We start from the raw sequence: 12,542 nt of genomic DNA on the forward strand, positions 1-12,542 counted from the left end.
ATGTGGTCTATGTGGACTTCAGCAAAGCCTTTGGTGAAGTGTCCCAAAGCATACTCCTGAAAAAGCTGGCAGCCCATGGCTTCGACAGGGGCACTCTGTGCTGGGTTAGGAACTGGCTGGAGGGCCGGGCCCAGAGAGTGGTGGTGTCCCTCAGGGATCAGTATTGGGTCCAGTTCTATTTAATATCTTTGTTGATGATCTGGAAGAGGGGATTGAGTCCACCATCAGCAAATTTGCAGGTGGCACCAAGCTGAGGGGCATGTCAATTTGCTGGAGGGTAGGAGGACTCTGCAGGGGAAACTCGAGAGGCTGGATGGATGGCTCAAATCCAATAGTATGAGATTTAACAAGACCAAGTGCCAGGTCCTGCACTTCGGCCACAACAACCTCCTGCAGCACTACAGGCTTGGCACAGAGCAGCCAGGCAGAGGGACCTGGGGGCTCTGACTGACAGGAAGCTGAACATGATCCAGGAGTGTGCCTAGGTGGCCAAGAAGGCCAATTGCATCCTGGCCTGTATCAGGAACAGTTTGGCCAACAGGATTAGGGAAGTGATTGTCCCTCCATACTCAGCACTGGTTAGGCCACTACTCAAGTCCTGTGTCCAGTTCTGGGCCCCTCAGTTTAGGAAGGATATTGAGGTGCTGGAGCGTGTCCAGAGAAGGGTAACAAAGCTGGTGAAGGGTCTGGACCACAAGTCCTATGAGGAGCAGCTGAGGGAGCTGGGGTTCTTTAGCCTGGACAAAAGGAGGCTCGGGGGGATCCTTATTGGTCGTAGCCAAGTGGGGGTCAGTCTCCCAGGCAACTAACGACAGGACAAGAGAACAGAGTCTTAAGCTACGCCAAGGGAGGCTCAGGTTGGACATTAGGAAGAAGTTCTTCACAGTAAGAGTGATTGGGCATTGGAATGGACAGCCCAGGGAGGTGGTGAAGTCACCATCCCTGGAGGTGTTTTAAGAAAAGACTGGATGAGGCACTTAGTGTCATGGTCTAGTTGACAAGATGGAGTCAGGTCATAGGTTGGACTCAATAACCTCAGAGGTCTTTTCCAACCTCATTGATTCTCTGATTCTGTGAATTATTTTACAAACCACTTAAATACATTAAATGTGTCTAGTAAATCCATTTGTATAAAAAGTGGGACGTGTGCCTGGAACAGTAGGTACCTTCTTATCTTGAACAACTAGCTTTGCCTCTGGACACATCTTGTATTTCTGCTGTGCTAGTCAAAAGATCTTTACTCACAAGTGCTTCAAATAGTGGAATAACTTGCATTTTGCTCAGCCATTTGCAGGCGAGAACACCACAGTTGGATTCTTGAGTGCAACAGTGCCCCTGTGACAAGTGACAAGTAAGACAGCAAATAAAAGCAAGTCCTCTCCTTTACTTAAACAGTAAAACTTATATTTAAGTGTCTTCACAGGAACATGCTTTGGGTAAACAGGTGTCTGACACACTACTAGACTTTTTGTGCCAAGTTCTTAAGGAACATGCTGTATGAGGAGTTGCACTTTTTCAGACCAGGGACACAAATGCTCTCCCTTTCCCCCTTGATGAGTGGTGGGTGGGCCTGGCAGCTTACTGAAGCAGTAGAGCTCGTTTCGGTTTTAAATTCAGATGTCTTGGGTTGTTTGCAGTGCATATGCTTCTCTGCAGGCACCCAGCATTACCTTGTAAACTTTTGCCTCTTCTGCACCTGTTAGTTGCAGAATGATCTTGAGTACTAGCTTCTATGGAAAAGGATTCCACCTTGTGCATCTTCCCTGGTCTTTCAGCAGTAATTTCTCCTTTTTCTTTCTCTGCTGTCTGTGTCTGATCTAGTCTGTCACTATAACACTGGCACTACAAAGGCAGTATTTTTCAACAATGTCCAAAATTAGAACATTACAGTCTGGACAGGTGCACTACTCAATTATTAACAAACTAGTGGAATAATTGGGCTCAGAGCATTAAAGTCAGTGGGTCATACTCCAGTTGCTCAGCAGTTACAAATGGAACACTGCAATGATCTATTCTGGAATGTGTCCAGGTGAATATCTTTACGAGTAATCTGGAGCAGATGCATTATCAAACAACACATGGCACCAAACTGGGGGGAACAGTTGATACACTCAGGGGCAGGGCTGCCATTTAGAGGAACTTGGGAGAGCTGGAGGAAAGGGCTGACAGCAAACTTATGAAATTCAACAGGACTGGAGCACCTCCCCTACCAAGACAAGCTGAGGAAGTTGGAGCTGTTCAGCCTGGAGAAGAGGAGATTGTGAGGGCCCCCCTGAAGGAGGCCTACAGGAAAGCCGGAGAGGGACTCTCTGTCAGGAACTGTAGTGACAGGATGAGGAGTAATGGGTACAAATTGAAAGAGAAGAAACTTAGGATAGATATTAGGAAGAAATTCTTTATTGTGAGAGTGGTGAGACACTGGAACAGGTTGCCTAGGGAGATTGTGGATGCCTCAACCCTGGTGATGATCAAGGTCAGGTTGGATGGGGCATTGTTGCTGGGAGGTGTTCCTGCCCATGGCAGTGGTGTTGGAACAAGATGATCTTTAAGGTCCCTTCCAACCCCTTAACATTCTATGATTCTATGAACGTGGGCAAGTGCGTTTTTCTCAAGGGAAGGCAAAGCCCCTGCGAACCAGCAGGCAGACTGGGAGACCTTTTTAACATCATGGCTGATGTTCCTTTCAAGCAGGGGAATGGACCAGACACCTCCCGAGCTCACTTTCAGACCACGATATCCTGATCTGACAATCCAATAATGTGTCGACTACAGGTATGGGGAGGGTCATCAGATCTCTCCCACTAAATCCTTGGTGCCACGACTCCCACCAGCTCCCGCCCAGCCGGCAGCACCGCCCCGTGCCCGCCCCTCCACAGCTCGGCGGGCTCGGCGAGGGCGGGGGCGGGCAATGGGGAGAGAGGAACAGGAATCCCTTCCGCGCAGCCCGGACCGCCATGGCCGATGAGGAGGAGGACGTGCCGGTGAGTGGCGGGAGGGGCTGCAGTTCCCGGTGGTCCCCATCCCATGCCAGCAGCGGGAAGGGGCCGGGTCCCGGCGGGCGCTGACCGCGGCCTCTCCCCGCTGTGCCCGTGCAGTTCGAAGAGGACGCGGAGGACGCCGGCGGGGGCCTGGACGGCGGGCAGGGCAGGAGGAAGAGGCTGTTCTCCAAAGAGCGTGAGTCGAGCTGGGCCGGACAGCCCAGACCAGACCAGCCCAGCCTAGCCAGGACGGGTCATTCAGCTGAAACTCTGAGCAGATAGCTATGGAGTTCCTAAACTCACTTTTCCTTAGCAAAACAGCGGCTCTCATTCTGTGCCCTGGCTGCAAGTGCAGAAAGCTGTCATGTAGACAGACCCCCCCAAAAATACTGCTGGTGCATCCTCTGAACCGAGCTGTGCCCAAAGTCGGCTGTGCTGTAAGTCAGTGTGTAGGGCTTTGCAGGCTGAGTATTTAAAGAGCTTGTCATCAGATGTGCTTTTCTGCCTGTACAGCACCTGGCTTTCGTTGGTTTCTGTTTATTTCCTGTATGTTTGCTCAAGTATTGCCCTGCCTAACAGACAAGAGTTACATTCCTGCACCACCCTGGAGCAGGAATGTACAGGCTGGTGAACTCTAACTAGATGTGTGCTGCTGACACTACTGAATGGATGAAAGGAGCCTCACACTGAGTGTTTCTTTGTGCAGTAAGATGCATGATGTATGGATTCGGGGACGACCAGAACCCTTACACAGAATCCGTGGACATTCTTGAGGACCTGGTAATAGAGTTTATCACAGAAATGGTAAGTCAGCTCTAGACAGCATGGTCAAAACATCCTCACAAGGACTTTAGTCTTCTAAATAATACCTCTGACTCAAATACTGCATTATCCCGGGCCCCAAAGTCATGGCGCTAGTAGGAGAAAGCTAAACTTGGATTTTGCTTTTCCAAGAGAAGGGCAAAATTCATGCATCTTGTTCCACGTGGATTTAGAAAACTGAAGTCCTTAAGTAGGGGTTAAATTAGTATTGTAGGAGAGGAAATTCACATCTGACTTTGGGGGTCACTGTGGCATCACTGTATGTGCAGCTGACAGAAGACAAGGCTCAGCTTTGAAAATCTGTCAACTTTTTGTGTTGACCCAGTGTCTTTACGTGGATGGGAATGTAGCTCTGCTGCAAAAGAAATGCATTCTGGGGCCTGAAGCCATTACTCTACCAGGTATTTGGATACTCTTTAAAGTATCCAAGCATTTCCCTTTCTTTTGAAAGGCTGCCCTTGCCTTTCCTTATCAAAACACCCTACATTGTCCTCTGATAGGGTTAGCTCACATTGCTTCCAAGTTGTGCCTGATCTTCAGGCTTTTTGCATGCTGGGCATCATACTTGTAATCTAGCTTTAGTTTTGATACCATTATGTGATGTATATATACCGCTGTGTGTAGGTGTAGGTGACAGGGAGCTGGGGACAGCAGAGCAACAGTAAGTCCATGGTTTACTGGGAAGTTCTGTTGTGACTAGGATGATGGTGCCCAGGTCCTGCAATTGCTTACCTTGTTACAAAATTACAGGAAATAAAGTGGAATTGAGAATTTAAAAAAGTGGCAAAGGAACCCTGTTGACTTTCCTTTTCTCCCCTCTGACAGACTCACAAGGCCATGTCGATCGGGCGGCAGGGCCGTGTACAGGTCGAGGACATTGTCTTTCTAATTCGCAAGGACCCCCGGAAGTTTGCCAGGGTTAAAGACCTCCTTACTATGAATGAAGAACTGAAACGAGCCAGAAAGGCCTTCGATGAAGCAAACTATGGATCTTGATTCTGTGCACAAGCTGCACTGGGGCTTCATTTGGGCTGCCCAAGTAACGGCAGCTGCCCAGTAAGAAGGAAGATCGTGTGTGTTGTTTGGAGGGGTTAATCAGGATGAAGGTCACTGCTGGGATGTCTGCCCTCACTCCCAGCCTTTTCTGAGAACTATTCAAGCAGCTGAAATGTTATCTGATTGTATGTGGTATACTTGGGTATTTTTATACCATTTTAGGAAATGAAAAATTCCTGTAATGGCAGGAAGTCTGTTTGAAGTAGGCCTGTGTTGTATCAGATGGCTAGATGGCTGATGATACATGATTCTCTACAGCTATTTCAGTTATCACTGGGTACTCCTGTGAGAGGAAACCCAGAAAATGGATCTTGGTTAGCTGGACACAGGCTTCAAGCCCAAACTACTCTAAAAGTTCTGCTTTTTGCTCTGTATATGCTCTTTGAATAAAACATTTTAAGTTTGTGCCTACTGTTCATAACTAAACTTACATTGATCGATTCACACAAGATGCACAATAGAGGGGTTTTTACACTTAACAGGATAGGAAGGTTATTTTAATTTTTGTCCTGGTGGGCACAGCTCTTTTATTTTCTACCACTCTTAAGCCTAAGAAATTGAACTTAGCCCATTCCTGATTTACTTCCACTTACAGCCTTTCCTTACCCCTGTTAAGCAGGTGCTCTCTACCAAACCAGATTCCTGTTCTTTGTTCTGAGAATTTTTTTCCTTAATGTTTCCTGGTGATCCTGCTCATGGGAATTACTTACAAGCAAAAGCCTGGCAGAAACTACTATGCCCATTGCTTGTTCTAACACTATGGAATACCTGTACCTTACATTGCCAAGCAGACAAAAATTGCCCTTATATTAAAAAGATTTTGGGACAGCGAGAAACATGTTCATCAGTCAGGAGTTTACTGTTGCAGGCCAGACTGTGCTTTCCCCTATTTCTGGAAAAGCAGTAGGTTCAGCTAACTCCTCATTTCAGGACAAAAGCAACAAATGCTAAAACAGCAATACTACTGCATGTCAAGGCTGTCCCCTCTATAAGCAGCACAGAAAGAAGGGTGTATGACTTGGAAAAGTGTCTACAAGTCTTTTGTTCTAAGCAGCAGTAAGTGACAGCTGCAGGCTTCTGCTGTGGATGGTAACTAACTGCACTGTGGATTTGACAGCAGCACTTAACATGTGGTCGAGCAATACAGAAGAGTCACTGAGTGAGGGTAACAAAGTTGCTGCTCCTGGACAAGGCCAGGTAAAAGGATGAAGACTATTCAGCTGTTTGGAACACCCTTAAAATATGAAAAAACACCCATTAAAAAAAGCTGTTTTGCAAAAACAAAAAAATGGTTGCTACTTTCTTAGCAGAATCCAGGATTTGAGTTACTGAGACAGAATTAGAGTTCAGATGGTTTTACTTTAAAAAAAAATAAAATAATTGAAATTACTTCCTTCAATCCAGGGTCAGACACCTATTGCTGCAAAAATAGAATCAATATCCATGTTCTCAGTAGATTCTTTCCACGCAGGGCCGGGGCTTCCTTCAAGCAGCAGCTGCTTAGGGGTCCCTGCTGTGCTTAGTCTGACATGGGCTGTATCAGCATCAGAACGTTGTTCTTGACTCAGAGGTCCATCCTGGTAGGTGGGGAGGATGAGTGATGCACTTGTCTCACAGACCCCAGAAAGTTCACAAGGCTTTTGCTGAACAGTTTTCAGAGCTCCCTTCAAGCGTGCAGATGATTTGATCCTCCTTGGACAGAGCCACGCCCCGAGGTACCGCCTTGGCCAGCGTGTGTGTTGGGACCCGTACAGGAGGTATTTACGGACAGATGTTTTGACACAGCGCAGTTTTTTCTTCAAGCTTAAAAGGAGGAAGGTGCACAAAACATAACTTTATCAGATACTGAAGTGTTACTTCATTTGGGGTTTGGAGAGGTTTGGTTATTAGCCTTTATCATTTTCCTTGTCATACCAAGGAAACATAACAGCACCTTCTATATAGCACTACTATGGTAGTACCCAGGGCAGTCTGAAGAAAGACAACTCTTGCATCATACAACTGTTACCATTAAACATGCAGATTTTTTAAGTTGCATTTGTTATGTATTTGTGCATTTGTTAGCCTTTTAGATCCTTTCACAAGTGACTGATGCTAAACAGAATGCTCATGTCAGAGCATCCAGTAACCTGAACTAGTGATCCCGAGTTTAAAAAGAATGGCTTAGACCACTGTGTTTCACTATACTGTAGCAATATACATATTAAAATGTCATCCAGAAATTAAAATTACATCCAGAAATCCCACACCCATGCAAAAACTACCTGCATCCTTGAGCTTCCACGTGGTGCAGCCGGTTGCTTTTCAACAACTTGTTACGCAGAAAATAAGCTTCTGATTTGAATTTATTGTTTTTGCACCACAGAATAGCTTTTCTGAGTGCCTCTGACAGCTCCCCAAATGATGCAGCTGTTTGGACCATCTGTACAAGAGATTCAGTATGCTGTGACTTTGCTACACGAGAGGAAGGTGGTGCCAACTTTGCTTTAAAAGGTGTTGATGCCATGTTTATACCCTGAAACAATAACAGAAATATTAGTCTTTTAAAAAGATGATGTGCCTGGTCCTTTCTGGTGGAGGGGAGCAGAATACTGAAGATTTTGTGAGAACATTCCTTATTTCCCAAGAAGAAAGAGAAAGAGCACTCTTGTTTTGTGGAATACAAAAAGAAGATAATTAGAATTTGTATTCTTGTCTAATACTGAGCTATCTGGTCAGTCACCTGACAAACCAAGAAATGCTCAAATTCCTAAGCAGAAATGAGTAGCCATTTTCTGTGCAAAGCTTCCACACTAACTAGGGTTGTCAGACAAGCAAAAATAAGGCAGGGAAAGGGGACACTTTCAATCAGGAATATTGTGTTAGGGTCTGTAAAATTGAAAAATAATGTGTAAAAAGATACCCTACAGACCTCTTGTGCTGGATGTCTGGATGGCTTAAGCAAGCTCTTCACATCAATCCCCAGGTGCTTCCCTACAGAGAGAGAGATTTCCCATTACAATGTTGAGATAGTTTTACGTCTTTGCACAGAGATGCTGCAGTGCTTTGCCATGCTGAGCTCTCAGCAGGTTCACACCTGTAATCAGTATTTCCAGGCAGCTCAAGGGGACTACACTCATCTTGCATTGCAGCTGGCAAGGGATGAAGAGGATGCAGAGATTTACAGATGGCTGCAAAGAACTTAATGGGTAAAAGCTTCACACAAACACCTGGATGCCTGCAGTCACTGGCCATAGCCCTGAGTACAGAGAAAGTCTTGGGCACAGACCAGAACCAGCAAGCATAGAATACCTGCATCCTGTACTTATAGCCTTGCCTGCTCTTGTATGGACTGCAGACAGTGTTCTTAGCTTCTCACTATCCTTATCTATGCAGAAGGAGGAAAGTAAAAATAACTATTTTCAGGACTTGGATACTGCATTCATTATCTGCTTCTCTCCAGGCTGTATCCTCTTTAAAACAAACCCTCCAAAAAAATCACAATGCTGACATTATCCACAGCTTTATAAAGGCAAGGTACATTCAGCATTCTCTTCTCCCAAGGACAGGAGAGGGGAGCTTGTACTAGAACCACACTCTGTGGTAAAAGTGCTTGGCTCTGTTGGACAGAAGCTGTGGTCAGTCTCTGAGATGTCAGAAACTATTTGCACTGTGGCACAAGGCTTTACCTCTGCTGGCTCTGGGCACCAGAACTGTCTCTCCGATATCCATGGGGCACAGGATGCTATGGTTTGTCACACCACTTGTACAGGTTACAAAATTTCTCTTTTTTCCAACCTCTGATACTGCCTCTGCCATTGTTGGGAAGAGCTTCTTCAACCAGCTGGTAGATTTTTTTGTTGTAAGCATTTTAGCCTTTTGCTTCTTCACCTCAGAAGATAGGTTAATTCCAAGGAAGTTACTGATATCAGAAGGGAAGGTAAACCCCTTGATATAAGGCATCTGTTGGGTCTCAGATACCAGCTGAAGTGTTGTTGACAAGACATCATACAAGGACATGAGGGTCTGCAATACACACCTGTACTGAATCCTGAAGAGAGAAAAGACAAAGGTATGGAGTCCTCTCTAAGAAAACTTTATGCCCACTGAACAGCTACCTTAATCTCAAACAGAAGAGATTCCAAGCTGCCCTTTCCCTGGTTTCCCCCAGTGCAAGCTTAGCTTTTTACACTCCATCACCCTGCTTTCCTTAAGTCTGAGCCTTAAGGAACCGTTAAGGATCAGAATGTAGGAGTGACTTGACTAGTAAATTCCCAATCAGGAGCCCCTCTGCTTCCCTAGAGTTTTGCAGAGTGCCACACCTGGGACTCATCAGGTTCTCGGGTCACATCCAAATCATTTGCCATGAGGTATTCCCCCAAAAGCACCCTGTACCAACTCAGGCTGATGCCATACAATTGCCTGCTCTATGTTTCCTGGAGAGACAGATTTCTTGTGCCAAAGAACATTTTACTGAGTTCTTCTACACAATGATGTTATTTTCCTGTACTGAGAGAGACCAGAAGACCAATTTCCCTGCAAAACTCAGCAGTGTTATAGAACATGTTTATCCCAGCCTTTCCATTTCAGGAGGCAGGACTTGCTTGCTGCACAGAGTACCAGGTGTCAGTGTTTGTGTCAGGCTGGCACTAACACTGTGATTTCATTAGTGCTACATAAAGTTTGCTATGAGCCAAGAACAAAGCCTTCCATAACAGCATGTAAGAAGTCTCTCTCCAGTTGTACAACTCTTCGGGTGCTACAATCAAGTCCAAAAGAATGGAGGGACACCCTCTCCTCCTCCTCCCAACTGAATAAAGCTCACTTAGCAGCAAGGCCTAATTACAAGCCCTTACCCCTGACAGGCACATCAAACAGACAGACAGACAGACAACAAACAACAACTTTGAACACACAAACCATAGCCGGCTCAACAGCCCCAAAGCCACCGTGTTCAGAAGTATGAATTCCTTTGAGCAGAGATGTTTAACGGACAAGCTGAAGATTACAGCAGTTAAGGATAAAAAAGTAAACAGCATGTAATGAGACTTGCTGAACACACCAACTAGAGGCAATTCGCAAGGCGATACCCTGTAATAATTTGGGAGATGAGTACCCAAATTTTGAATTGCTCAAGGCCAGAACAGCAGCCAGCCAACAGCCTGAGGTTCCTACTTAATAACTTGAAAATAAGGTGTTTGGCTATGAAACAAGCTTCAAGATGCACATATGAATTGCACAGTTGAGTCCATTAGCAATACAGAGCCTCCAGCAGACCTAGGTTTGAATGTCATGAGGTGCTACTAGTGAATTGTAAGAATATTTTTATGATGAAAAAAGGATACAGAAAAGTTTTACTGCAACAGTCCAATAGACGCAGTATGAGCTTGCAGCCTCCCAGTACCTTCAGAGCCACTGTTTCCAGCATGGGCTGGCTGGGAACCAAGCACTCTGCATGGGCTTCAGATGTATCTTTCCTACGTTGATACAAGGATGAGAAGATGGTTACGATCTAGCAGCCCCCTCCTTTAGCTCTGCAGATTGAGTTAATGGATAGTATAAAACATAGAATCATGACACTTACTTAGGAATCAGTTCTACCAGAGTTTCAAGGCAGCCCACCAAATTCATTTTCCATAGGCGCTTCAAACATTGTTCTACCTAGAAAAAAAGAAAACTCTTTTGACTGGTATTTTGAGAGACTGGCAGTGCCTTGGTCTAAGAATCATCACTATGTTAAACAACACCTTCCCTTTACCAGTTTAGCAGCACAAACAGCAGGTTTGTGTTATGAAATGTTCTGGGATATTCCTACATCTCCCCTTTATCACTCTACTGTAAAAAAGGAATTAAGAGAAGGACTGCAGTAGGTCATGGTTAATTGGTGCTGCATGGTTTCCCCTGCTGTATACAATTACCTTTGGTATTGGCTGTCAAGAACGAAAACACATGAACAAATCAAGAAGGTAAGCACCATTCCTGCTCTGTTTCAAAACAATTATTTGAAGGTACTGACAATCCCTTTCCTGGAAAATCGGTAAGAAGTTTACTTTTCATGCTAAACCAGAAAGTACCTAATAGAGCAGCTTAGGACTATTCTTCCCCCCCTCCCACTATTACAATTAATTGAGAACAAAGCCTCTGTATTACTCCAGCATTCAAAGGTATGTAACTGTAGCTCCTTCAAGTCTCAGCGTGAGCACAAGACACCACGTATTCGTGGAAAAGCGGAAATGGCACTGGCTGCACAGAGCGGTCGCTCACCTGCTGCAGGGCGAGGTAGGGGCGGTGCCGGAGCAGCCTGCTGTGGAACGCGTAGAGCAGGGCGCGCACGACGCGTCCCTCGGCGGCCAGGCCGGGCCCCGACAGCCGCCTGCCCGGCGCGTGTCACAACCGCCGCGCCACACGACAGGCCGTCCACTGCGGGGGGAGCCGGACACGGTCTGCAGCGCCCGCCGTCACCCGGACCCCCGCGACCCCGGCCCCCACGCCCGGCCCCGCCCGACCGCCGCCAGCGCTTCAAACGCCCCCAGCCCTCTCGGCACAGGCGGACCTGCGGGGTGTTCACGGGGCCGCAGCGCCACCGTGGCGCTGCTTCGTGGGCCAGGGGCACGTCAGCCGGTTCGCACGGCGCGTCCAGCCGCTGCACGGCACATCCGCGGTCAGGCAACAGCGTACGTCGCCTGGGCGCCGCCATGTTCCCGCCGCGCGCGGCCTGGGCGGGACCATCCCGGCCGGGCCGGGGGAGGGCCGCGGGCCGGACCAAGTCACGCCGCGGGGGCGAGGCAGAGCCCGGGGCCTGGCGGTGGTGCGCTGCGTTCGCCAAGTGTCGTAAGCGAGAAGAGGAATAAATGTAAATTATGAGTGTTACTCACACTTTCCAAACCTCGCAATTCTTCAGTGTCAGCCTCGGGAGCTGGGGCTGTTGGTAGCCAGCGCAGCAGCCGCTGAGCTCCTCCGTGATGCCCGAGAGCCCAGGGGTGACCCCAGTCACGGGCCCTGCAACTGCGCCCTCCCATGTGACACACACACCCCTTAAAGTGCAAAAAAATCTGGGAGATCGGCTTCACACCAGTAGCAATTCCTATCCGGATGAGAGGACACAGTCTTAAGCTGTGTGAGGGGAGGCTTAGGCTGGACATAATGAGGAATTTTTTCACAGAAAGGGTGATTACACATTGGAATGGGCTGCCCAGGGAGGCAGCGGAGTCACAGTCCCTGGAGGTGTTTAAGGAAAGACTGAACATGGCACTTAGTGCCACAGTCTAGTAGACTTGGTGGTGGTCAGTCAAAGGTTGGACTTGATGATCTCAGAGGTCTTTTCCAACCCAACTGATTGTGTGATTCTGTGATATCAACACTCTGAACAAGGACAGGCCTTGCTGCCCATACCCCAGGTGCCCACCTGGCCATCCTGGTCCCTGCATGCATTTGTCCCAGCTCCTGGGATTTGCCATGGCAGGGACAAAGGGCCAAGGCCAGGCAGAAGTGGGGCCTGTGGTGAATGCAGGTGTCCCATGGAATTGATTGCTGTCATTTATTAGTGTTGTTAAAATAGTTTCCTACCAAATGGATTGAATTTTTGTGGTCTTCAATGAGTTCTCCTCCCCCAAGTATAAGACATTGTTTCCTGCCTCTTTCCCTTTCTGCCTGTAGTTGAAATTTCCTAACCGCTAACACTGGTATTCCAATTAAAATATTTGTTGG

At 47.1% G+C, this 12,542-nt stretch overlaps 2 protein-coding genes across 2 annotated transcripts; one reads left to right on the forward strand and one right to left on the reverse strand.

Annotated features, from left to right (window-relative positions):
• Window positions 1-2,917: 2,917 nt before the first annotated feature.
• TAF13 (TATA-box binding protein associated factor 13) lies at window positions 2,918-5,268 on the forward strand. Its single transcript, XM_018074710.3, has 4 exons — window positions 2,918-2,981; window positions 3,096-3,174; window positions 3,685-3,782; window positions 4,626-5,268. Exons 1-4 carry the CDS (start codon window positions 2,955-2,957, stop codon window positions 4,794-4,796), a joined length of 375 nt encoding a protein of 124 aa, XP_017930199.2. The 5' UTR covers window positions 2,918-2,954; the 3' UTR covers window positions 4,797-5,268.
• Window positions 5,269-5,771: 503 nt separating this feature from the next.
• Window positions 5,772-11,255, reverse strand: NEPRO (nucleolus and neural progenitor protein). Its single transcript, XM_025895321.2, has 8 exons — window positions 11,100-11,255; window positions 10,420-10,496; window positions 10,181-10,312; window positions 9,756-9,833; window positions 8,525-8,886; window positions 7,768-7,829; window positions 7,121-7,371; window positions 5,772-6,659 (listed from the first exon to the last, which is right to left on the reverse strand). The coding sequence occupies exons 2-8, from the start codon at window positions 10,464-10,466 to the stop codon at window positions 6,263-6,265; spliced, it is 1,329 nt and encodes a 442-aa protein (XP_025751106.1). The 5' UTR covers window positions 10,467-10,496; window positions 11,100-11,255; the 3' UTR covers window positions 5,772-6,262.
• Window positions 11,256-12,542: the final 1,287 nt, after the last annotated feature.

Source organism: Manacus vitellinus, unplaced genomic scaffold, assembly GCF_001715985.3.
Source record: "Manacus vitellinus isolate BGI_N305 unplaced genomic scaffold, ASM171598v3 scaffold_28_pilon, whole genome shotgun sequence".
In the NCBI taxonomy this organism is placed as follows: Eukaryota; Metazoa; Chordata; class Aves; order Passeriformes; family Pipridae; genus Manacus; species Manacus vitellinus.